The sequence below is a fragment of the Octopus sinensis genome, linkage group LG1 (genome assembly GCF_006345805.1).
Source record: "Octopus sinensis linkage group LG1, ASM634580v1, whole genome shotgun sequence".
Classification (NCBI taxonomy): domain Eukaryota; kingdom Metazoa; phylum Mollusca; class Cephalopoda; order Octopoda; family Octopodidae; genus Octopus; species Octopus sinensis.
This window is the reverse complement of record NC_042997.1, coordinates 14,779,594-14,806,515: the sequence shown is the minus strand read 5'-3', so window position 1 is coordinate 14,806,515 and position 26,922 is coordinate 14,779,594. Positions and strand designations below refer to the sequence as shown.

The 26,922-nt window shown below is 35.4% G+C and overlaps 1 protein-coding gene across 7 annotated transcripts in view; it reads left to right on the top strand.

Annotated features, from left to right (window-relative positions):
- Positions 1-26,922, top strand: part of LOC115214562 (solute carrier family 66 member 2-like) — a 221,412-nt gene that overhangs the window by 40,711 nt on the left and 153,779 nt on the right. For 5 of the 7 annotated variants that reach the window (XM_036509875.1, XM_029783754.2, XM_029783755.2 and 2 more), the window contains exon 2: positions 3,789-3,834. The exons of the other annotated variants lie outside the window; for them this stretch is intronic. In XM_036509875.1, coding sequence (XP_036365768.1) covers positions 3,808-3,834 — 27 coding nt within the window. In that variant the 5' untranslated portion in view covers positions 3,789-3,807. The remainder of the gene's footprint in view (positions 1-3,788; positions 3,835-26,922) is intronic. 7 annotated transcript variants of the gene reach the window in all.

Genomic DNA, 26,922 nt, shown 5'->3' with positions numbered 1-26,922 from the left:
GCTGCCTGTTGACTTTGCTTTACATCCATTCACAGTGAATAAAATTAGTAGCGGTTGAGCTCTGGGATTGATGTAGTCCTCCAGTGCTCAACTCTCACGAAATTGCTGGCTTTGTACCAAAATTCGAAACCAATATATCTAAACTGAGTAAGGCAATAAGCTGGCAGAATCGTTGCCATACCTGACAAAATACTTAGTGGCATTTCTTCAAAATAATTATCAGTTGAGCTCTGGGGTTGGTGTAATTGACTTACCCTCTCCTGCAAAATTAATGGTCTTGTGAAACCATTACACCTAAAATTTGAAACCAATATTTCCAAATTAAGTTGTTGTTTAGCACCATATGATCTCCAAGTGAGCAAACCTATGATCAAAAGCATTCCAACTGTGACTGACTCATCTGTTATTCAGCTTATCCTTCCTTTTTTTATGGCTGTAATGCATCATTTAAGGGATATTTAACTACTGTTTCTGGAAGGTCTAGCTAGAGTGCTTTATCATTAACATTAGCTATAATGAGTTACAGTGTTAGAGCTAAGCTGATGGTTAGTCTCGTCTGTGATCTGGTATAAATTTCTGGTTGCTGCTATTTCATTTCGGTAACATCCTTAAAGCACTTAAAAAAAAAAAGGTGGGGAAGGTATCAATGTTACAAAATGCCTTTCCTTCTACTTTATAAATCTGAATCCTTTATGTCTGTGGGAGAAATCAATGGAAGTAAACTGAGGTAGTTGGAGATGAAACATTTTCACACATCTTGTAAATTGTTGTTGCATGAAATGAAGATAGTTTGGGGTTAGAGCATCAAAGAAAATCATTTGTGTGTATGGGTGTGTGTGATCTTTTCCTAATTATTGATCAATACTTGAAACTGACATAATTAGTGAAGAGAGTACAAGGAAAGATTGGAGACTAAGTTATGTGCAAATATATACTTATTCATCATTTATTAACTTCACTTGTTGACATAATTTAATACAATCTTGTTGTTTAACCCCAGGTCAAGTCATTATATGTCATATCCAGTTAAGTACTTCAACGAAATGTCTTACAGTATTTATTCTGGTTTCTTGCTTTCTGAGTTCAAATCCTGCTAATTTCAATATTACCTTCCTGGGTTGATAAATGAAGTTATAGTTTGGAGCTGTAGACTGACAGAATAATTATGGCTGGATAGGGTACTTGCTTTGCAGTATTTATATCAGCTCCTTGCATTCTGAGTTCAAATCTCACTGTGGCATCTTTGGTGCTTTTAACAGAATCCTCTCTATTGCAAATATTCACGCCATGTTGCTAGTTTGAGTGGCTTTTCTCCTCTCCCTCTTTTCCTCTCATTCACCAGTCTTAGAATGGAATGAGATGATTGGGTGTGGTTGCTTGGATGCTGATGATTTGTCACAGTTCACTGAACATTCAGTCTGTTTTAATGATTGTACTTTTTGGTGCTTGATGCTAGCACTCACACATGCATGTACTCATGTGCACATGGGCAGAAATCTAAACATGTGGAGTGAGAGAGAGAGAGAGAGAGAGAGAGAGAGAGAGAGAGAGAGAGAGAGAGAGAGGGGAGATATAAAGAGAGGGGAGAGAGAGAGAGAGAGAAACATTAACATGTTAACCACCATGGCCTGTTATTGGAACTTACCAGTGAAGCCACGGATTTCCAGTCATGCTACATTGTTTAATTACAAGGAAATGTAATTTTTTTGCAGTTTTACAATATTTCATTATTAAACTTTAATATCTAACACTCATGTTATTTAAATATCCTCAAAACCATGACAAAGATACAAAATATAATATTTTCTCAAATTACGAAAATGTACCACCAGTGGTGCATATGGCAGTTGTGTGAAGTTTGCAATTAACCAAAGATGGTATGCACGATGGTTAATGCGTTAAAGTGAGTAAACCATTAAACCATCTGATGTTGAAGAAGTCAGCATTGGATCAGCAATGCCAAAATGGCTGTACGATAACATTTCGTATCCATCATGTAAGTCCTGTAAAGAGTTGCACTTCTTTTCCTCCTGATTAAGTTATTAAGAGAAACACAAAATCAAAGCAGACAACAGAACTTGGCACAGTCCTCTAGTCCTGCCAGCTCTTGTCAAATCATCCAATCCATGACAGCTTGGAGAACATATACTCTTTACTCTTTTACTCTTTTACTTGTTTCAGTCATTTGACTGCGGCCATGCTGGAGCACCGGCTTTAGTCAAGCAAATCAACCCCGGGACTTATTCTTTGTAAGCCCAGTACTTATTCTATCGGTCTCTTTTGCCGAACCGCTGAGTGACGGCGATGTAAACACACCAGCATCGGTTGTCAAGCAATGCTAGGGGGACAAACACAGACACACAAACATACACACACACACATATATATATATAATATATATATATATACATATATACGACAGGCTTCTTTCAGTTTCCATCTACCAAATCCACTCACAAGGCTTTGGTCGGTCCGAGGCTATAGTAGAAGACACTTGCCCAAGATGCCACGCAGTGGGTCTGAACCCGGAACCATGTGGTTGGTAAGCAAGCTACTTACCACACAGCCACTCCTGTGCCTATATGTTAAATGCCGATGATGTTAAGTATCTACCAAAAAGTAGAATTTTTTTTTTTTTGCAAGTTATGTGACCTCAATAAACTTGACACATCATCATCGTCATTTAACATTGTTTTTCCATGCTGGTATGGGTTGGATGGACTGACAGGCACTGGCCAGCTGCACAAGGCTACAATTGTCTGTTTTGACATAGTTTGTACAGCTTGATATCCTTCCTAACACCAAGCATGTTATAAAGTTTACTGGGTGCTTTTTTACAAGGCACCAGCATGGGTGATTTTTATGTGGAACCAGCACAATAGAACATAGTCTCAAACATGACATTCCTCAACAAAAGATAGATTGGTGTATAAGACTGCTTTCTGCAGTTAATAGTAATGAAATTTTGAATAGACATATCTGATTTCTGCAGCAAAAGTGCTAATAAGGTGTGGTCCAGAGATCAAGGAGACGATTGGTGGTCTGCTTCAGCAAAAATTAATCCCCACCAAATTCATCTGTTTCCATTTTTTCCACCCTGTTCCTACTTAGCCCCACATTTTTTACCCTCATCTTTGCCGAAATATAAACTCCCACCATCTCTTACACTACTCACTCAGTCCTGTTCCCTCCATTTCCCCACATTTATATCTTTTTATTACTCTTTTACTGTTCCATTTTCTCATTCTCTTTTCTGTGACCATAGATTTAGTCTTTATATACTTTCTCTTTAAAGATGGACAAGTGTACAAAATACATTTAGAAACAACTTTGCTACTGAATTCCACCAATGATGAAAGGGATTCCAGCCATGACCATTTTTGCCTTTTTTGTATATAGTCCTGTGTATTCTTCTTTTTTATTCTTATGTGGTAGTGTTGTTATTTCCAGCAGGTCAAGTAGTCACATTGAGTCTCCCTTATTGGCAGAGTTGGTGACATCGCTAAATTCTGAGTTTAAAATTTCTTGCTGGGTGGAGGTGAAAACGTTAACTCTGCCTTTCATCTCATCAAGATCGACAGTAAATACCAGTAATATATTAAGATTAATACCTGTTATAATCTTACTCTATAAATTTAAACCTTTTATGAAAAAAACAAATTTGTAGACAAAAGAAATTTATGTAATATATTTATCATAGTATCATATTTTATAGTGATAAAAAGAAACTGTTTTATCTTTTGCTGATAATCTAGATGATTTGTGAATTTATCAATGTCTTCTTGTAGCTTGAAAGTCTTACATGCAATGATGGATCTCCCAGATTTTGGATTGGTAAGCCATATGCACAGCCCCTCTATCCCATAGTTGTTAATTTTTTTTACTTTGTCTAACCATTTTACTCTCCCACCTCCAATGGTGTTCAAACTATTAGTGCAATCTACTTACAATGGCCTTGTGTATTTTTATAAGTGTTTGTGTGAGTGATGTATATTGTGTGCGTATGTGTGGATTATATTTATCTATTTTAGAAGTGCAAATGTTTCAATTTTTTTCTATTATTTTGAAATACTAAATCTGAATCTCCTTGCCCCTACATTTTTTCCCCATTGTATCCTTAACCCTTTGCTTTTTGTATTACCTTGATATTTGCCAAATACACTCTTTGTTGGATAGCAAATTAACCAAATAATTTATGCATGCCCTTTTCTCAGATCACAAGAAATAAGCCTTTCTTTTATATCAGCTAAAGATTTTTCTTTATTGTAAAACTATATCAACTTGTTAACATTTTGCACGATCAAATCTTACAGATTTTGAGTGGATTAATCTACTTTTACTTTGAATGGTTGAATTTATTCCTTCAGTGCAAATATTGGTGCTAACCAAAATAATATGAAGCTATGTTGTAACCATTTGCAGAAAGAAACAGTTTGTATTTAATTCTTCTGCTATGAGAATCTGTTTTCAGCTGAAGTTGTATAAGAAGAAGGAAACAGATCCTATTTAAAAATCTGTAAAAGGAATTGTTATATCCTAACCTAAAATGCATTGGTATTTATTCTTGTGGTACTGCTATTTTTATTTTGATATTTATTGCATTTGACATTATACCTCTTTTTTTTTTTTTTCCACAGTGTTTAATTCATATTTTATTTAAATATAATTGATGATTCAAAGCGACACATTCTCTTTTCTTTTGTTCAATGATATTTTAATTATCTATTTATAGAAAGTAATGATTTTCTTTCTACAGCTCAGGTGTGTTTGTGTGTGTATATGTGTGTGTGTGTGTGCATATGATCATTATACTTTTAACATTTATTAGTCTAACCTCTCTGAGTACAGTATGGTAATAACATAGATATCTTTCCTAGACACAGGTGCTAATAGTAAACTGCCTTTTGATCTTATTTGCACTCCATATTGTATATCTGGTGGATTATATTCTCCAAAATCAATCATATTTATCATTGCTGTTCCATTGCCATGTAGTAAAAAGAATAGTTAATGGATCCTTCATCACTTTTGATGATAATTATTCCTGTCATTTGATCAGCTATTCATTGTATCATGTAGCTGAGTATTTCATCATGTGTACTTTCTCACTTTCTCTTGTTTCAGTCATTTGACTGTGGCCATGCTGGAGCACCGCCTTTAGTCGAGCAAATTGACCCCAGGACTTATTCTTTGTAAGCCTAGTACTTATTCTATCGGTCTGTTTTTGCCGAACTGCTAAGTTACGCAAACACACCAGCATCGGTTGTCAAGCGATGTTGGGGGGACAAACACAGACACACAAACACACATACATGCATATATACGACGGGCTTCTTTCAGTTTCCATCTACCAAATCCACTCACAAGGCTTTGGTTGGCCCAAGGTTATGGTAGAAGACACTTGCCCAAGGTGCCACGCAGTGAGACTGAACCCAGAACCATGTGGTTCGTAAGCAAGCTACTTACCACACAGTCACTCCTGCGCCTATGTATGTAATCCTCAGGCAGAATCAGTTTGATGTGATGTCTAATAAATCTGGTCCTGCTCAGTTTCATTCACAAGGATTGTGTAACCCAAAATTATGTTAAAAGACACTTTGCCCAAGATGTCATGCAGTGGGATTGAACCAGGACCTCTTGATTGCAACGTGAGCTTCTTAACTACTCAGCTATGCCAGCACTCATTAGCAGTGTGTTTTGTACACATACCTTGTACAGTCTGTTTTTGGACATTGGATGAATCCTTTTGTTGCTTGCAGAAGTAACAACTCTATGAATTTCTTCTACCTCTCTTTTATCCTTTACTTTGAATATCGCCATTAATACTTGTATCACCGAGATTGTTGTTTAAACATTCCATATAGTTAGCTTTCTGGATTGGTTACTACACCTTTACATCTGGAACATCCAAAGTCTCAGGGTTCTATATGTTTACTTGAGATCCATCATCATTATCATCACCATCATCATCATTTAATGTCTGTTGTCCATGCTGGCATGGGTTGGACAGTTTGACCAGGGCTGACAAGCTGGAAGGTTGCACCAGATTCCAGTCTGATTTGGCATGATTTCTATGACTGGATGCCCTTTCTAACACGAATCACCCTGAGAGTGTAATGGGTGCTTTTATGTGCCACCGGCATGGGTGCCATTTGCATGATACCAGTATCTGCCATGACTGTGATTTTACTTGGCTTGATGGGTCTTCTTCTCAAGCACGACATAATGCCAAAGGTCTCAGTTATTTGTCCTCCATGAGGCCCAACACTCGAAAGCAGCTTTTCACATGCCTCTAGCATTGGCCACTTTGCCTCCACGAGGCCCAATGCTTGAAAGGTGCTTTTTTATGTGCTAGTTACGTGACACCTGCAACAGCTGCAACTACAATTTCACTTGGCTTGACAAATCTTCTCAAGACAGCATATCGTCAAAGGTCTTGATCACTAGTCATTTCCTCTGTGAGGCCTAAAGTTCAAAGATCATGCTTCACCACCTCGTCCCATGTCTTCCTGAGTCTACCTCTACCACAGGTTCTCTCCACAGTTAGAGATGGGCACTTCTCACATCTGTCCTCGTCTATAGCTGTCCTTGTCCTGTAATTTTTATGCACCCATACTTCCACTGACTTCTCAGTACTGAACTTCAGTCAATCACCTTTTTACATATTGAACAAGCTCATTGGAATTGGTTCACAGCTATTAATCACTACTTTGGTATTTGTCATGCTGACTGTGATTCTCTTTTTTTTTTCAGACAATTCTTCTAGGTTTACAATCTTTTCTGTAGTTCTTTAACAGATGTGATGTGATGTCAATATATAGAAGTTGTCAATAGCATTCAGCCTAAAACTCTGTAAGTGCTTCAAGCACTACAATGAAACAACGCTGAACACAGAGTACTGGTGTATCCTATATATTCTAAATTCCTTGCTACATTCATTGTCAGTTTTAGCTTTAGGAATAGCACTCACATGCATAACCTCAGCTGGTTTCAAAAGCCATTTATCTATACCTGAGATTCTATCTGTCTGTTGGGTAACAAAATGTTGGATTCCTGTAAGTATGTAAATATGCAAGCACACATGTACATATGTATACAAACATTCAAAGTTATACATTTTATATGTACATGTACCTGACAAATAATACTTGTAGTTTACATATATAAATATGTGTGTGCGTGTGTGTGTGTGTAATATCAGGGAATTCAAACGGTTTTATATGTATATATGTAATGTTAATAATCTTTTCTAACAGTAAAATGATTTTTTTTAAAAAGTATTTATTCATAAAAGATGTGTGATAATGTTTATGTATCCATGAACACATATTTTGATTCTGCTTTTTTAACCCTACATCATCCCTGATTGTGTAAATCTATGATTAAAGGGGATCCAGTTGAGATCATCTCATCTCTTTTCAGGCATAGTGCATCTAAGACTACATCATTCAATATATCTTTCTGTAAATGTATACGTTTTAAGATGGTGGGTGAGATTAAATAAGAATAGGCTGTAGTTTCTAACTGGCTGAAGAGAGAAAATTTCATGGGAAAAAAGGTTCTATGATATATATATGTGTGTGTATATCTATCTATCTATCCATCTATCTATATATGTATATATATATATATATATATTATATATAGAAGGAGCTTCTACAGGACTAGAACTGTTTCATTCAGAGAAATCTTCAGGAATGAAACAGTTCTAGTCCTGTAGAAGCTCCTTCTATATAATAAATTAATTTTACTCTGCTATGTATTGAGTACCTTATTTACTGTGGTTAACCCCGAATCAACCCGGGACCTACATATATATATATATATATATATATATACTCTCGACAGAGTGTAAGTACCTTGAGAGAAAAGTTGGACCTAAGAAGCATCAGATGTAGTGTGCAAAATCATGCACCTTCACAGTGATATGATATACATTTGCATACACACACACACATATATATGTATATATATAATACACACACGCACATATATCTCTGTTTATCAGCCAATAAATTGTATCAACTTTTATCATTAAAAAAATTATAAATTGTAAAGCTTTTTTCAAGTTTTTATAAATATTTTCAACTATATCTTTACATCACTTATTTCATTCTTTGCACATCATCCGCTACATAGTACATATTTTAGGATAAAATGTAAAGGGTTAAGAACCCTTCCATCTATTACACATATGTAACATATGCAATGAAAAGGAAATAAACAATGATATTAAAGAGATAAAATAACAGGGAAATAAAAATATATTTTTCATATGTAAAATAAGGATGCAAACAGTTGTAGCGCAAAATTACATATATCAATTTTCCTTTATTTTCCCTGTACCTCCTGAAGATAGATCTCTTCAAAGTAGACAAACAGCACATGTTCTTACAAAGGTTATGAAATATAGCTTTGTATTAGTTATGCATACATTGAAAATACTAAGTTTCAACATACAGCATTAATAAAAGCTAAGTATACACAAGTGTGTTTGTAGGAAAAATATTATGCATATATTTATGTTTGTACAAGTAAATTGAATAATTAACATGTTGTAAACAGTGCTATTAACATATGTGACCTGATGGAAAGAGATACAATCATTTGATGTTTGAGTTTTGTTCAACTAAAAACGTTCTTTGTTTTGAAGCTAACGAACAGAGAATAGAATTCTGTTTCCGCTTTGTAATGTGTCATCTTTGAAGGAGGAACAAGAACAACTTATTTGTGGTTGTTGGGTGCTGAGTGAAGGAGAGAGAAGTTTTGATGGTGGTTCTGTTCAAAGAAAAGGAATAGTTGTTTTATATTTGTATACTGTGTAGTATTAAGGTGAAACCAAAGAGATAAGAGAGTGAGAGGGCGGGGGTCTTGAGTTTGATTGCATATAACCAAAGTGCCTGCGAAGTGCCTAGGTTCTGATTGGTCCAAATAAATTGCTAAAAATTGTGAAACACTAAAATGTCATATGTTGCATGAGGAATTTATTGCTACAGTTATAATGTAAACACTACAAAGTTGTACAGGACATTATTTTGAACCAATACTGCTTCTGTCATTACACAGCCTTCCAGTTATTTACAACACCAATTATTTGTTAATCACTGTTTTTGTATGTCAGTAGAGGTTAAATTTGTCTAAGTATGTGACTGATAGTAGATATTTGCTACTGATGATGGGCAAAGACAGAAATCATGATTTATTAATTCCACAACTGCTGATGGAGTTTTATTTCTGCTTTTTAGCACTATATGTCTATACAGGAACCTTACAAATACTGCAGTTTTGTGGCTTTCTATAGTATGTCTATGTCAAGTAAGAAATACAGTTTGCTTTTCAAAATAATGCTGTGTAAAACAGAAAAACATATAATGGAATATAATGGATAATAAAAAAGATAAAGATGTAAACAAAAAGAAGTATTTTTCTTTATAAATATTTTGTAAAAAAAAAAAGTAAATGAATAAAAATTATTAAAAATATTAAAACTTGAATTGTCAACATTTTTCAATTACACTCTTCTATTGTATACTCTCAACTGGACCGTGTAGCCTAAATTATTAGAGTCTTTAATTGTAGTCTTATAATTACACTACTTTAGTGTCTTCATTTGTGTTTGAGTGTCCTTCAGGACTGCCAGCCAATATATTCCGGTGTACTTGAGACAGATAGATTGATAAATAGACAGAGAGATAGACGGCTAAAGAACAAAAGCCAAATAAAATGCTTTAAGATATTTATTTTAGGTCCTTATGTTTCTGTATTTAAATTTTGTTGGGATCAAGTTTGTCTTTCATGTTATGGAATGTTGATAAAATAAGATGTGGTCAATTATTGACTATCATCCTTCTCCTCTACAAATTGGCCTTGTGCCTAGTCAAAAGAAATCAATACTGTTTGCTTTTCATGCTCATTTGCTCCTATTTAACATTTACTTGTCAGATTGTCCAAATACATTTTAAAGCTGATTTAACATACAATATGAACTTGAAATTTAATGGTAAATATAAAAGTGATTTTCAAAAGCTGATTTTTTTCATAACAGCTTTTCTGTCACAGAAAAATCTGCTATGAATTTTTAAAATATTTTTAAAATTTTATTACAATTATTACATAAAACTTGAAAAATTTCCAATAATTATTGTTTTTAAATTGAAGAGAAAACATATTAAGAAAGAGTTGAAAATGTGAAGTTTAAGGTCAATATTTTATTGTGTTAATTAGCTAAGACAAACTGATTTTGTGTGTAAAAGTTATGTAGGAACCATTGAATATTGTCTAAGTATTGTAGCCAGTAAAGTTATTTTTGGCACTCTGTCAAGAATCTTGCACTTCCAGTGCATTAGCTGTTCTGGCAGTCAAGATTTTATATGGAGATGTTCTTCAAAAATATTTTGTAACAAGGAAATGCTAAGAGCAGGCACAATTCTCTTACTTAGGGTTCATAATCAATAATATGGGGGGAATCTAACAGTGATCAATAACCTGGGTCTCAAACAGATGCGAGAAATTAAGAAATCTACTTACTTTTATGACAGAAAATTAGCTCTGTTATATGAAAGATATGTTATATAATATACATCTATCAAATAATGCTATTCTATACAGCTGTGAGACATGAACAGTAAATGTATATTTATCTGCTATTACCATATCTGTGCAGCTGGAGTCTAAAAGAGAAAATTGATTTGGATAGGGTAAGAAAGAGAACCAAAGACAGTGACACTTTAGTTTCTTCGTTATTTTTCTTTTCTTTTTTTGTTTTGTTTTAAGAGAACTGTTGTGTATTGTGAGATCTTTGAGAGACTAAACTTGCTAAAGGAGAGATTCTAAAAGCCATGAAATCATAAGCTATTTTTTTTTTATTATAGAAATGTTAGGCATGAAAACTTAAAATAATATAATAAAGTTGTTATGTCTTTGGGATTAACATTGTGACAAATAGTGTAAGAGCCCAAACCTTACTTTGGTAACCAAAATGGATATATCAGGTTAATTTAACCAAATTCTTCAGAAAATGTGTGGTAGAGAAGTTGTTATTAAAAGTGAAACAACCATAAAACTCTATAGAATACAGTGCTAATGATTTTTATTAATTTTATTAATATAATTCTCATCCAACATCAAATAATGTTTTTATGAATGTAATTCTTATTTTCTACCTGCAGTAGTTTTTCTGGACGTAATTCCTATCCAATTCACAAGGATCCAATGAGCACGGGATTATCTCTGATTGTTGAAGCATTATAGGAGCAAAAGTGAAAACTAATCATACCACTGGATAGGTTCTAGGCAATTGCAAGTAATTTCTCCCATGAGAAGTACTACATACTATACAGTAAATAGAAAAATCATTAGCACTAACCATAACATTATCATTGTGGTGTCCATTCTAATATTTTAGTGGACCTGGTCTTCTAGAGCCATGTACCTTGGTCTCAGATACATGCTGTGTCAGTGAAAGGATACAAACTACTGATCTTTTGATTGGTTGTTCAGTACCCCATGGACATGATCATCCATGTTATCACTTTTATAATACATTATATCTTCAAAGGAAAACAGAACTTATAGCCTATTTGCTGTGAAGATACTTCTGCATTGTGAACCTTTCACAGTTTTCACACCATGAAACCCATGAATTTCATGCATTCCTCCAGATAAGATACCAATTCATTCCAAATTTTGCATATAGGAGAATTTGATCTCACTACATCAAGCAAATGAAACACAGTCTCAGTTAAAAATAATGAAATATACCTCTCTATTGTTCCTATCAACAACTAGCTGAACTTGGGCCATTGAAAGTTAAATGTTGGAATAATACTCATTGGACTCCTCTGATTAATAAGTGAGCAGTGATTATCCACTCTGTAATGTACTTGAAAAGTCTTCAATATTATGGCATAAAGTATTGAAGAGTGTGGTTTAATTTTAAATTGCTTAATTCCTTTTTTAATTTTTATCTCTGAATTCAAATAGCAAGTTACCTTCAGTTATATTTGATGACACAGAACTGGTCAGCTGTATCATTGATAACTTATACACATATTTCAACAGATATCAATGTTATTTTACTATTTATTTCACTATATTCTAAGTACAAGTCAAATGTAGTAAAAAGGTTAGGTTGACATTAATGTATCTGGAAATTGTGTTTATAAACTTTCAATCTAATTTTAGGCAAGCTAGCAAAGATGGGAAACCTATTTCTTTACTACCCACAAGGGGCTAAACACAGAGAGGACAAACAAGGACAGATGAACAGATTAAGTCGATTACATTGACACCAGTGTGTAACTGGTACTTAATTTATCGACCCCGAAAGGATGAAAGGTAAAGTCGACCTCGGCGCAATTTGAACTCAGAACGCAGCGGCGGACGAAATTCCCCAAAACATTTTGCCTGACGTGCTAACGTTTCTGCTAGCTCGCTGCCAAAGATGGGAAACCGACTGAGTTCAAATTCAATGCAAACATGTTGCTGTGCATCTCGGCTGAATATTTAATCCTAAGGGCTAGAGGTCACCCATACTTCTAGGATTGTTATCTGCAATATACAGATGTTGTGTCTGAGTTAAGATTTATCTCGTCTGTTCAGTATCTTTTAAGTGGAGTTAAGCACCAACCATATGATGTAAAAACAGAAATCAAGTTATTTACTTTTACAATCTAGCTCTGTAATCCATCTTGAGCATTTTTCTTTAGTTAAATTGTTTGATGTGTCCGATTTAGTTGAGCTTTCTTGCTGGTTAGCTGTCTGGTTATTCTTAACCATTTTAGTATGAAGTAGTTCTTGATGTAAATACAAGCCTGTGGAAGTATTTGAGGGAAGCTTTGATTTTACTGTAAATTTCATGATTAAATCTTTATATTAATTCTTATTAATGTGACTTGGAAATAAAATCATTGTGACTATCCTGGGGATATTAATAATTTTTGCTAAAAGTATCTCTCATAAAACAAATTTATTCAAAATAATTTCATTCTTAGATTATATCTAATAACCTTACGAATTTTAACATTATATTTAATACATTATATATATTAGTGATTTTACTTCCATTTCTTATGTAATATTTTTCTATGCTTGAGTAATATAAAAAGGTTTGCTAGACAGGAGAGACTGGTGCAGTCAATGCCCAATCTAAACATCTGTAGGTCAATGTTTTAGGAGAAAAAAGGGACAAAATCCACAGTGGGTGGATTTTGATATGAATGCCTGCAACATAGCGAATTTTGCCAAGACACTTATGCTAAACTGGTGGCATGATGTCAAAGTTATTGGTCAGTATATTCCCTAAAATTACTGTTATAAACATGTAAAACACCTGTATGATATATAGAGAATTAGAAATTTCTATGGCCCAGTAAATACTAGCTGGAGCAGAGAAAAATACAGTGTGACATTGCCATATTATATGTTAGTTTGACATTGAAAGTAAGTTGGGGAAAAATAGGATTAAAGGTATTTTGTTACATTGAGCAAGCATATCAACTAGGAATCAATGATTGATGATTATTACTATGATGAACTTAGTTTTTTTTTATAGGAATTCATATATTCTTCATATATTCTAACTTGATAATCCTCATAAATCAAAATGTCAATATGAATTACATAAGATCCTCTCCACTTATGTACACCTTGTCACTGTGCAACTAAATTGGGAGAATAATCTATACTTTTAGCATACTATACTTAGTTCTGTGAAAGAAGCAGTCTACTTCTCTTAAAATATATGTGTTAGATATTCCATCAAAGACCACACTTAAAACTGTAATTATTGATATCACTTCTGCTCTTCAAAAGGTAGAATTAACTTTAAATCTCTTCATGAAGTTATTAAATCATGCTAAGGTGTATTGATTTGGTCTGTGATTGTATGGATGACAGATGGATAAGTTAACCTTTTATTGATTTATGTTAGATGCTAGAGCATTGGACAAATGTCTGGCAGTATTTGTTCTGGCTTCTGAGTTCAAATTCTACTGAGGTCAACTTTGCCTTTCACCCTTCCAAAGCTGATGAAATGAAGTACTGGCTAATTACTGGGATGAATTTGATCAACTGACCACCTCTCTCCAAAGTTGAAGTCTTATACCTATTTTAGAAAGAATTATTACTTGGTGGTATTTCTTCTGGTTGTTTGTAGTACAAATCATACTAAGATCAACTTTGTTGTTTTATCTCTCTAAAATAAAGTACTAGTCAAGTACTGGGATTAATAGTATTGACTGATCCCTCCCCTCATAATTGCTGGCTTTGTGTCTATATTAGAAACAATTATTATAGTATCTTCTGCTGTGGTCCCTGGCCAACAGGGCCTTGTGGGTGGATTTGGTGGATGGAAACTGAAAGAAGCCTGCTGGTACTACATGAAAATCATCCTGTCCACTCTGTAAAGTGGTTGGCATTAGGAAGGGCATCCAACTGTAAAAACCATGCCAAAACAGACAGTGGAGCTTGGTGCAGTCCTCTGGCTTTCCAGCTCATGTCAAGCCATCCAATGCATGCCAGCATGGAAAACGGATGTTAAATGATGATGACAATGATGTCACAGTGGAATGGCAAAAACAATAAAACACAATATTTAGTTTTATGATTTAGCTTCACTGCTCTATTTTCTGAGCTCCAGTCTTACTAGAAACAACTTTTATTTTTGTTCTTCTATGGTTAATAAAATGTTGTGAGGTTGATTAAATACGGTGCATCTCTCCTTACAAATGTGAGAATGAATCATTATGGCAATGAAGCTGAAGAAATAGTATATTACCAGACCAAATACCTATTTCTTTACTACCCACAAGGGGTTAAACACGGAGGGGACGAACAAGGACAGACAAACGGATTAAGTCGATCACATCGACCCCAGTGTTTCACTGGTACTTAATTTATCGACCCCGAAAGGATGAAAGGCAAAGTCGACCTCGGCGGAATTTGAACTCAGAAAGTAGCGACAGACGAAATACTGCTAGGCATTCCGCCCGGCGTGCTAACGTTTCTGCCAGCTCACCGCCAAATACCAGACCAAATACCTTGCAATTTTTATTCAGTTTCCTAGTGTCAATAAAATAAGCACTGGTTAAGTGTTGAGTTAGATTAGATTACTCCCCCCTTTCTGACTAAATTTCTGACCCTATGTTATTGTTAGTATTGCAGTTATATGGCAAAAACAGTAAATCACTATGTTAAATATCTTACTGTGGTCTACTGTGACCATATGCCACAGTTGGCAATCAACAACAGTTTGATCTTTATTATTATGTAGCTATTAGGTGCAGGCATGACAGTGTTGTTCAGATGGTCGCTTAGCAATCACATGGTTTGATGCTTCTTATGCTCAATTTTTCTCTCGGGGTGCTTACATTCTGTCATGTATGCACACTGACATTATACATCCAGTAGATCATACTAGCTTCATTTCTTTCAGTCACATGGTTTGAGGGTATTGACTATAAACGAACTGCTGCTGTAGCCTCAGGCTGACCAATGCTTTCTAAGTGGTATTGATTGATTGAAACTGCATGAAGTTCATTTTGTGTGTGTGTGTGCATATATATCATCATTGTCATCATCATTTAACATGTTTTCCATGCTGGCATGGATTGACTGTTTGACATGTGCTGGCCAGCTGAAGAGCAGCCCAGGCTCCATGTCTGTTCTGGCATAGTTTCTAGGGTTGGATGCTCTTCCTAATGCCAACCACTTTACAGAGTGCACTGGGTGCGTTTATGTAGTACCATCACAGGTATGTTTACATGGCACTAATGTGGGTGCATTTTATGTGGCCCTAGTATGCATGAGTCCACAAGATTGGGGATGCTCAGCTGGAGAGGGATGTAGGGAATATGACTGTATTCAAGGACAACCTTGATTTTACATAGCTATATATATATATATATATATATATATCTTATATAAAATACAAGATAAGAAAATGGAGAAATACATCTAAATCAAATATCAATTACCAGATAATACTCAATCACATACTTTATTAAACCACCACATAAGAGACTGTAGGATTAAATATAAAAAGCAGAACAAATCAGCGTACATAAAGTAATGTACAATATTGTATAATAAATAGAATGTGTGTGTGTGGCTTCTAGGATCTCAGGCATCCTCCATCCGATTGTGCTCAAATTTGATATGTAGATACCGATGGTATCAGGGCGTGTATAAGTCTTGAAAAAATGACAAAAATCGATTCCAGGTGAGAATGCGATCGATAAAGCTGTGGGAAATTGTTTTTCTTTGGAATAGAAAAAAAGTCTATCTTTATTTCTTCTTTTGCTGGTGTCTCAAATTTAGGTTAAATCAGTGTTTCTCAAAGGGGAGGCCTATGGGACGGTCAGACAAGTTGTTTTGAGAAAATTTGGTTTAAATGTTTGACAACTCAGCACCATCCATCGGATGGGGGGGGGGGCGTTTTGCTCATCTATTATATATATACACACACACAGATACACACATGTACACACACACACACACATTTATACACGCGCGCACACACATTTACACACGTGCGCACACACACGCACACAAGTACATGAATGAAAGCAAAGGGCACTTAACACATTTAGTTAAAGCTACATCATCATCATCATCATCGTTTAACATCCATTTTCTATGCTGGCATGGGTTGGATGGTTTGACTAAGGTCTGGAAAGCCAGTGGCTGCACTAGGCTCCAATCTGATCTGGCAATGTCTCTACAGCTGGATGCTCTTCCTAATGCCAACCACTCCAAGAGTGTAGTGGGTGCTTTTTATGTGCCACCATCATAGAAGCCAACCAGGTGGGCCTGGTATTGATCATGTTTCGATAGTGCTTTTTACATGCTACTGGCACGGGAGCCAGTCAGGGCACACTGACATCAGCCATGTTCAGATGGTGCTTTTTATGTACCACTGGCACAGGAGCCAGTCAGGCAGCCCTGGTATCGATCATGTTCGGATAGTGCTTTTTACATGCCACTGGCACAGAAGTCAATCAGGAGTCACTCATCACAGCTACGATTTTGGTTTTATTTAACTCAATAGATCTCAAGCATATCATATCGCCTTTTCTACAGATCAAGCAGGGCCATCATCCTGAAGGGGTTTGTGATTGTCAGCCTTCCTACTTACTAAGACTTTGGTTTTTGCTAGGTTACTCTAAGGCCCTTCAATTCTAGACCTTACTTCCACACCTTAAACTTCGTCTGTAGTTCTTGCAGTGACTCAGCTATTAGAGCAAGGTTATCAGCATAGAGGAGCTCCCAGGGACAGCCTGTCTTGAATTCCTCTGTTATTGCTTGAAGGACTATGATGAATAAGAGGGAGCTGAGGACTGATCCATGGTGAACCCCTACTTCTATCCAGAATTCTTCACTATACTCATTACCAATCTTCACCTTACTGACAGCATCCTTGTACAAAGCTTGTACAGCTCTTACCAACCACTCATCTCTCCCTGGTTTCTGCATTGACCACCAAATAAGAGATCAGGGGAGCCTATCAATGGCTTTCTCCAAGTCAACAAAAGCCAAGTACAGAGGTTTATCTTTGGCTAGATATTTCTCCTGAAGTTGCCTTACCAGAAATATAGTATCAGTGGTGCTTCTGCCTGGCAGAAAACCAAACTGCATCTCATCTAGGCTAACTCTCTCTGTAACTTGACCCCCCCCCCCGCTCTGTAACTTTCATCACCTGATCCAATAATTTTATACCCCTGTAGTTATTTCTATCTAAAACATCACCTTTACCGTTGTAGCAGTTGATTATGGTGCTACTACACCTGTCATTAGGTATGCCTCCTTCATGAACTACCTGATTTACGATGCAGGTGACAAGACCATAACCCGCTCCACCTGATGTTTTAAGCATCTCAGCAGGGATTCCTGATGGGCCAGGTGCTTTCCCTGTTTTCATTGCTTTATCTACGAGGGTACTGTCATTTGGGTAGGTTGTCCCTCAATTGGGTCAACCTTTGACAGACTCTCCTTCTCCAATTCATTCTCCACATTCAGCAGTCTTTCATAATGGCATCAACAAGCCTCTTTCTTTGCAGAATTATTAAATGCAAATGCGCCATCATCCATGTGGACACATATTATTTAAAACAGTACGGTTTGGCTCTATGCAACTTAAAGTTTTGCAAGCTTATGTTAGAGGCATGTGAAATTTTAAGTTACCTGGAGCTGATTCAAACTGCTCTAAATAATGTACGTACGTACGTACACACACACACACACACACATACATCGAAGAAGATAAGAAAGAGAGAAAATAGAAAGCTTCTGACAATGTGGAAAATTTTATAAACCTTTATATTTCAAGTGCAAAGGCCCACCTTCAGAAAAACAGTCTGCACTTGAAATATGAAGGTTTAATAAAATTTTCCACCTTGTCAGAAGCTTTCTATTTTCTCCTTGTTTTTTATCTTTGATGGTACATGCTTCAAGCAAACTATATATATCATGGAAAAGTGTATGTTAAATCAATAGTGCTCATTACAAAATTAAATAAATTACTATAAACATGTCCAGCCCATGTCAGCATGGAAAGTAAACATAAAATGAAAATGCTGATGATCACAGATGTGAACTACAAGGCTTACCTATAAGTATTTAGTTCCATCCCATTGTATTCTAAGTTGAACTCCTGCTGACTGACTTTACCTTCTCATCCTTTCCAAATGAATACTAGTCATACATAGAGAAAGATTATAAAAGCTATGGGTGTATTGTACCTATAGTCATCATTGTCATCATCATCATCATAACATCTACTTTTCCATGCTAGCATGGGTTAGACAAATTTATTGAGACAGATTTTCTATGACCAGATTCCCTTCTTGTTGCCAATCTTCATCTGCTTCCAGGCATGGTAATTTTTCAACATGGCTAGACATGTTTCTATAGAATATTGGAAGTGAATAACACTGCTTGTATGACAGTGACACTCATTTACAACTGCAACATGGTGCCAAGGCAAAGAGGGAGAGAGAGAGAGAGAGAGAGAGAGAGAGAGAGACCAATACACACACACACACACAGACAGAACTACCAAATCCATTCACAACTCTTTCGTTGGCTTGAAGCTAGAGCAGAAAATAGATGTCCCAAGTGCCATGTAGTGCAGCTGAATTTGGAACCAAGTCACTGGGAAGCAAACGTTTTAATTAGACAGTCACACCTGTAAAGTATAAATCATGTTTTTGTAGCAAACAGTGCGGAATGGTAATCTGAAAGAGATATGTAGTGTATTAAATTTGTTAATTTAGTTTAATGATGTAAGCAAGAAAAATAGGTTTGGCACAGTTCTTACAGCTGGATGCCCTTCCTAACACCTACCACCCCAGAGAGTGAGCTGAGTGCTTTTTATGTGGCACCAAGCACAGGCGAGGTCAGTTTTGGCATGGTTTTTACAGCTAGATGCCCTTCCAAGTGCCAACCACTTTACTGTGTGGATTGGATGCTTTTTAAGTGGCACCTGCACTGGTAGGGTCACCAAGTAACTTTGCAAGACAAAGAGTCTTTGAGAGGGGAGGAGACATTGGAGGAGATGATCTTGTGTCAGATGGTTAGACACAAAGGTTAGAGTGTGACAGAGAGACAGAAACAGATGTCTTGCTGTAGAGGAGGTACATGGTTACCTGGCCAGAGAGAGAGGGAGAGCATGTTTAATAATATGTTTCCTATTTCTTTACTGCCCACAAGGGAAGAATAATAATATGTTTCCATGAGCTATAGGCATTCATAAAACTGGAGAGTATGACTCATTAATAGGAGTGTTAGTCTGTTATCATTAAGTTCCTGGTGATCTGGGTAGCTGCTACTGCTGTTTTTTTTTTCAAATAAAGATGCTTATAATGTCAAGAGATGTTTGACACTAATTAGTATTTCTTTTTAAAATTTTCCTGTTTGATGAATAAGCAGGTTAATTTGATTTAAGGTTCAATAAATTAAACAGAAAACAACAGTATATGATTGGCATTAAATAAACTATCCAGTCTTGTTCAATCATGTCACTAGACCAGATAGAGTCATTAATTAATGTCTATAATTAATTCATTATCTGATCAGCTTTTATGCTTTAACATATTCAATGTTTTTGTTTTCGTTGGCTGAAAGGTTATGCCAAGAAAGAAATAATGTTATGTATAATACCCTCTATGTTACTGACTTAGATGTCTCCATTATCTGTAGACACAAAATAGTCTTACCTTATTATCCCCAATATTTCATCTAGAACATGTATGGTCTAGACAAGACCAACAATTAATTGACATTGCTCCAAAACTTTGGTCTAGTGCACTATGTATAATTATGATGTACATTGTTAGTGAAAATTTGTATGAGGCTTTTAAAGCCATAGCGGTAACAACAACAACAAAGGCAATGGAAACATTGCACCTAGTGACTATTTCCAACCTTTTACAGTCATTGAGATTACGGTCACTAGGAAGTTTTCTTTCTTTTGTTACAGAGCCATATATTTTAGCTTTATGTTTTCATCTAATGGAAAAATAATATTCTTGAGTGACTCACACACACACATACACACACATGTATGTATGTAAAAATAAGTCAAGACATTTCTGCTTTTCTATTTATGTATTTGGAACTTGTTTTATTGAAACCAACTCTTTCCATTTGCCCTGCTCGTTTCATTCAGAAAGATAAGAAACAATCTTAGTACCCATCCCTGTTAATCTGTGACTTTAAGTGCAGACTTGGCTTTGGCAATTGGTGCAGCATAGTTTGGCAGGGATGTCATTGTAGAATATACATGCAGAAAGTTTAGATGGGCTGGACATGTCGCCCAGCTCACCGATAATCGGTGGACCCATGCAGTTGTCGAGTGGCACCCGTGCGAGTGGAAACGATCACTTGGAGGGCTTCCACGAAGGTGGGGAACGATTTTAGGAGGGCAATTGGGATCATGTGGATGAGGAAGGTGCGATCCAGAGAGGAGTGGACAGCGTGCTGTGACCAGCGGTGTCAAATGGATGCCCGACGGACTGGTCGGTCAAGGTGATCAAGGTGATTATCTTTAGTCATTTCCTCTGAATCTGTACATTCTGTTTTTACCCTTTCATTACTGTATTTATTTTGAGATGCTCTGTTTTTATTTCAATTAATTTTAAATATAACTAAAAATTTAGTAAAATAACTTATTGTTAAGCTAGTGTTAGGAACATAAATTGTGACAAAGGTTTGATGGAAGATTTTCATTCAAAACTAATGAAAACAAGACATTTGTGCTACTGAGCCAGAGGTGGTTTCAGCTGGGTTGGTATCAAAAGGGTTAAAGTGGGTCTGTATAATATATCTTTTACTGACTTTGAAACATTTGTGTACCTTACAGTGTTTCAGTTAACCAGTTTGCATTCTAGGTTCAATTCCTGTTTACTTTGGAGGTGTTACAGTGATATTACTGTAGAAATATATTTTATTTAGTCATTTTAAACTTATAGGTACAGGCTTGCTTTGTAACTATGTGGTTTCAGGATCAGTTCCATTATCATCATCATTGTTCGACCGTGGTCGAGACAATGGAATTTACCATGCTATGCCAGACTTCATGGTTCATCATGGCATTACGGAGGTCCTGTTGCTGGATGCCTGTATCCCTGGAGATTACGTGGCAGCTTGGACAAATGTCTTCTTTTTTAATCCCCTCAGGTTGACCAATGCTTTGCTAATGAAATTGGTAGATGGAGACTGTGTGGAAACTTGTTGTATATATGATGTATATATATCTATATATATATATATATATATATCTGCATGTGTGTGTGCATGTGTCTCCCTCACCGTTTAACAACTGGTGTTGGTTTGTTTATATTCTCATAACTGAGCAGTTTGGCAAAAGTGACTGATAGAATAAGTACCAGACTTAGAAAAATAAATACTGGGGTTGATTTGTTCGACTTAACCTTTCAAGACAGTGCTGAAGCCTGGCCACAGTTCAATGACTGAAAGAAGCAAAAGATAAGAGAAAGAGTTAATAAAAAGTTGGCCTTATGACTAGGTAAAAGAAATCAAATATAATAACCTTTTTTAATTTCAGTAATCATTTTATATAATGGCTAAACAAAAGAAATTCTTATCAAACTGTTATGTTACTCATTATAATTTGAGATCTTTATTATTAATTTGAGGAAACCTCTGCACTGTACTTGAACATTTGAAGTGAAGGTTTTTTGTTTAGTGAACTAATAATGACTGTAGCCACTTGAGGTCCTGCTGCTTTATGCTGTATCCCATAATGTTAAGAGTTTTACTACACAATGACATAGGTCATTCCTTCTTGTACTGTATTTCTTGTAATTGTATTTTTATTTTGTATTTGTTTTTAATTGTATTGTTTTTGTCACATTTTTTTTTCCTTGTTTTTACCCCTCCGCAAAGGAATTTTATTTAATTCTTTCGCAGGAAGGACTAATTCGACGAGACATGTTCTGTCCTCACCTTCAAAACACGCTGGAGTTGAACTAGGGATGGCTGATGAAGGGGATTTTTCCTTGTGTAGTTGTCTTGTACTCTGTTTTTTCGTTGTTAAAGGAGTGGTCTGTTCCATGCTGTTTTTACGTTTTCGTTTTTCGTTGAGTTCTACGTCTATTTGTGGTGTCCTGTACACACGTATATATATTTATATATGCATGTATATATACATGTAGATGTAGGTACGTACATATATGTTTGTATGTATGCATATATTTTATTTATTACACTATTGTATGACTGAGCGCCTTCGCGTCGATTTGATTCGATTCATTTGGTTTGGTTTGGTTTCTTCTTCTTCTCTAAGCTGGTTTATATATATATATATATATATATATGTGTGTGTGTGTGTGTTATGAACAAATGTAAGTTATAATAACTAAAGGCTTGTCTTTGTTATCTTTTCCATTTCTCACTTCCTTTACAACTTTCTCTTACACATTTTAACCCTTTCATTACTGTATTTATTTTGAAATGCTGTTTCTTTCAATTACTTTAAACATAACAAAGAATGTAGTAAAATAACTTAGTTATCATTCAGCTAGTGTTAGGAACATATATTGTGCTTAAGGTTTGGTGGAAAATTTTAATTCCAAACTTATGAAAACAAGACATTTGTACTCAGAGCCAGAGCCGGTTTCAGCTGGGTTGGTAATGAAAGGATTAATATAAGTGTTAACATCTTTGGTACTTTCCCCTTATACTTTCTTCTTAACTTAGAAACTTTAGAGTGAAGATTTAAAAGAAATCCTGATTTCACTTTTATACATGAATTTAAACACTTTAATTTGATATTGGCATATAAGTTTTTACAGGTTTTAATAATTGGCTTACAAACATGCTGAAATACCATTATCAGGGTTTTTTTTTAGTTGGTCATATTGACCTTAGTACTTGCTCCAGTCTGGTACTTATTATATTTTGGAGGTGCATGGTTTAGTGGTTAGGGTGTTGCACTCATGATTGTATGACTGTGATTTCAGTTGCTGGACTGGATGATGCTTTGTGTTCTTGAGCAAAACTCTTCATTTCATGTTGCTCCAGTCCACTCGGCTGGCAAAAATTGGTAATTCTGCAATGAACTTTTGTCCTGTGAGTATATACACCACAGAATCTGGAAAACTGTCCTTATGAGCCTATGGCTTGAGAAGAACTTTCGATCTTTTTTTTTTTACTTATTACCTCCACCTTAGTGAAGGTGAAGGTATTGATTTCAGTTGTGCTTGTCTGTTTGTTTGTCCATGGACAAGATATCTCAAGAACCGCTGGATGGATTCAGATGAAACTTTCAGGGATATTTGGCCTCATGACTGGCACAAACTGATTAGATTTTGAGACTGGTCTGGTACTGGACAAGGATTCAGAGTTATTTTTCCGGTTTTTTTTTACTTAATTTTTGAGAGTGGTTGGGTTCATTTTTAGCATTCTCATTTGTGAGAGCAGTTGAGTTTATTTCAGATATTCTCATTTTAAAAATCATCTCTGGCTAATCGTTGAGAGGACGTTGGTGTTGCCTTGGCGGAGGTTTGTGCTCTCTGAGTGCTCATTATATTTGGTTTCTATCAAATGGGTAGGTTACCTTTTGGCATAAAGGGAAGCACCTCAGCACACTATTTTACATAGGTGTATATATATACATACACACAGAAACACATTCTGATATACACACACATACACATATATAAATATACTGTTCCACTCTAGGCACAAAGCCCGACATTTTTGGGGAAGGGGGCCAGTCGATTAGATCAACCGCCGTATACAACTGGTACTTAATTTATTGACCCAGAAAGGATGAGAGGCAAAGTTGACCTTGGTGGAATTTGAACTCAGAACGTAAGACAGATGAAATACAGCTAACGTTTCTTCCAGCTCGCCGCCTTACGTATATAAATATGTACAAACACAGGTATGTACATGATATGCTTCTGCATAATTTCTATCAAATTTTACTCTCAAGGCGTTAGTTATCCTGAGCCACAGCAGAAGATGCTTGCCCGAGGTGCTATGCAGTGGGCTCAGATTTGGAATCATCCAGTTGTAAAGAATACTTCTTAAGTATGTGGCTGTACCTATAAATTCTCTACATTCAACCCTCCATGTTAAACACTTTTTTATGCACATTTTTCTTCTGTCATTACTTTATGAGTTAATTGTGACTTTAGCCTTGTAGCTCAGTATAATGATAAACTGTATTTTATTTACATTACTCTTTACTCTTTTACTTGTTTCAGTCATTTGACTGCGGCCATGCTAGAGCACCGCCTTTAGTCGAGCAAATCGACCCCGGGACTTATTCTATCGGTCTCTTTTGCCGAACCGCTAAGTGATGGGGACGTAAACACACCAGCATCGGTTGTCAAGCAATGCTAGGGGGACAAACACAGACACACAAACATATACACACACACTTATATATATATATACATATATACGACAGGCTTCTTTCAGTTTCCGTCTACCAAATCCACTCACAAAGCATTGGTCGGCCCGGGGCTATAGCAGAAGACACTTGCCCAAGATGCCACGCAGTGGGACTGAACCCGGAACCATGTGGTTGGTTAGCAAGCTACTTACCACACAGCCACTCCTGACGGATATTTGTCCTCATATTGTTTGTTGTTAACACAATGTTTCGGCTGATATACCCTCCAGCCTTCCTCATCTCTTAAATATAGAACTGTATTTTATTTGTCTTCATTTTATTCTATACCAATATTTGATTGATCTTTTAAGCCAGTAACAACAATCATTGTTTCTGTGTCCATTTTTACCATGCTGGTATGGGTTAGAAGAAACTTTATTGAGGCAGATTTTCTTTGGTTAGATACTCTTCTCCTTGCCAGTTTTTACTAGTGAAATGAAAAGTTCATTTCACTAGTAAAAAGCATCATTCCGCAGTGTCACCTACTGGAACTGAACCAAAAATAATGTGGTTGTGAATTAAGCTTCATAGCCAAACAACCATATCTACAAGAAGGGATAATCAGAAGGAAAATGTAGTGTAAAGTAAAGGAGTTTTTCCTTTCACATGGAGATGAAAATTTGTGAAATTACTTATCTTCCCAACACTCAATGTTTACATTCCAGTGAAGTATTACTCTAATATACTGGACAGTCCCATATTCATTAGTTACTAAGATCTTTGGCTTTAACTAAAATAAATGGAAGTTTTTATTGGAAAATCACCATCTCTCCCTAAATCTTAATAAAGGGGCCAAGAAAGAAGTGTTCACATTGTAGGCCCTTTAATCCTTTCACTACCTCTCTGTAGATTTGCAATGGTGGAAGGAATTAGAAAACTTTCTCTTAAAACTATCTTGTGCATCCCGTCTATCCCAATATAATTAAATAGACTAAAAGTCTTATTAGGTTCTCCATGAGCTTCATATTAAAGAGACTGGATAGACTTTCAGTTTTAAATTTGGATTTCTTTGGAATTCTTTTTGTGAGTTTATTTGACAACATTCATTAAAAAGCAAAAATGATTTATTAAAAACCCCGACAGTTACATCAATTACAGAAAAGCTTTTCATTCTTTGATTTCCTATCTTATTATAGAAAACGAGCTTCTCTTTTCTGGATAAATAGTGATTTATATATACAAAAATGAGACGTACACTTGACTTTATTTCTGTTAACATTTTGGTAATTAAAAATTGAGCAAAGCCTTTTTAACTCTGTGTGTGTGTGTGTGTTCATCACTAACATCAGGATGCCAGATTTTCCTGGCTGCGATTGGTTAAAAAGGTTATCATGGATTTAGTCACACTCTTCAACAAATACACATAAATGCTTGAATTTAAAATCATGAAATAATAAGAAAAAAAAACACTCAATCCATATTGTAGAGTTTATTATTTTTTTTTAAGTTGCAACCAAGAAGGTGATACATGAAACTCAGGATAGTGCCTAAGGAAGGTGACATCATCAAATGTATAAATATATATATAATGTTAATTAAATAACAAAAGAATTAGAGTTACATAATTACATTTATTAGCTTACAGGTGTTTCAGCTATAGGAACATGGCACCTCTTAACAAGTGTCAGTCTTTATTCCCATAGCTTTGTCAGAGCTTGTATGTATGTATGTATGTTGTGTGAGTGTATATGTATGTATGTGTATATAATATATATAAGTATATGTATTTATGTGTGTATTGTATATATGTATATATACGTTAAACAATGATGATCATTATATATACATACATACATATATATATACATTATATATATATATATATACACATTATATGTATATGTATATATATACATTATATATATATACACACATATATATATGTATATATATATACATTATATATATATATATAATATATATATATATACACACACACATATATATGTTTATATATATATATATATCATCATCATCATCGATAATGGTGTGTCTATATG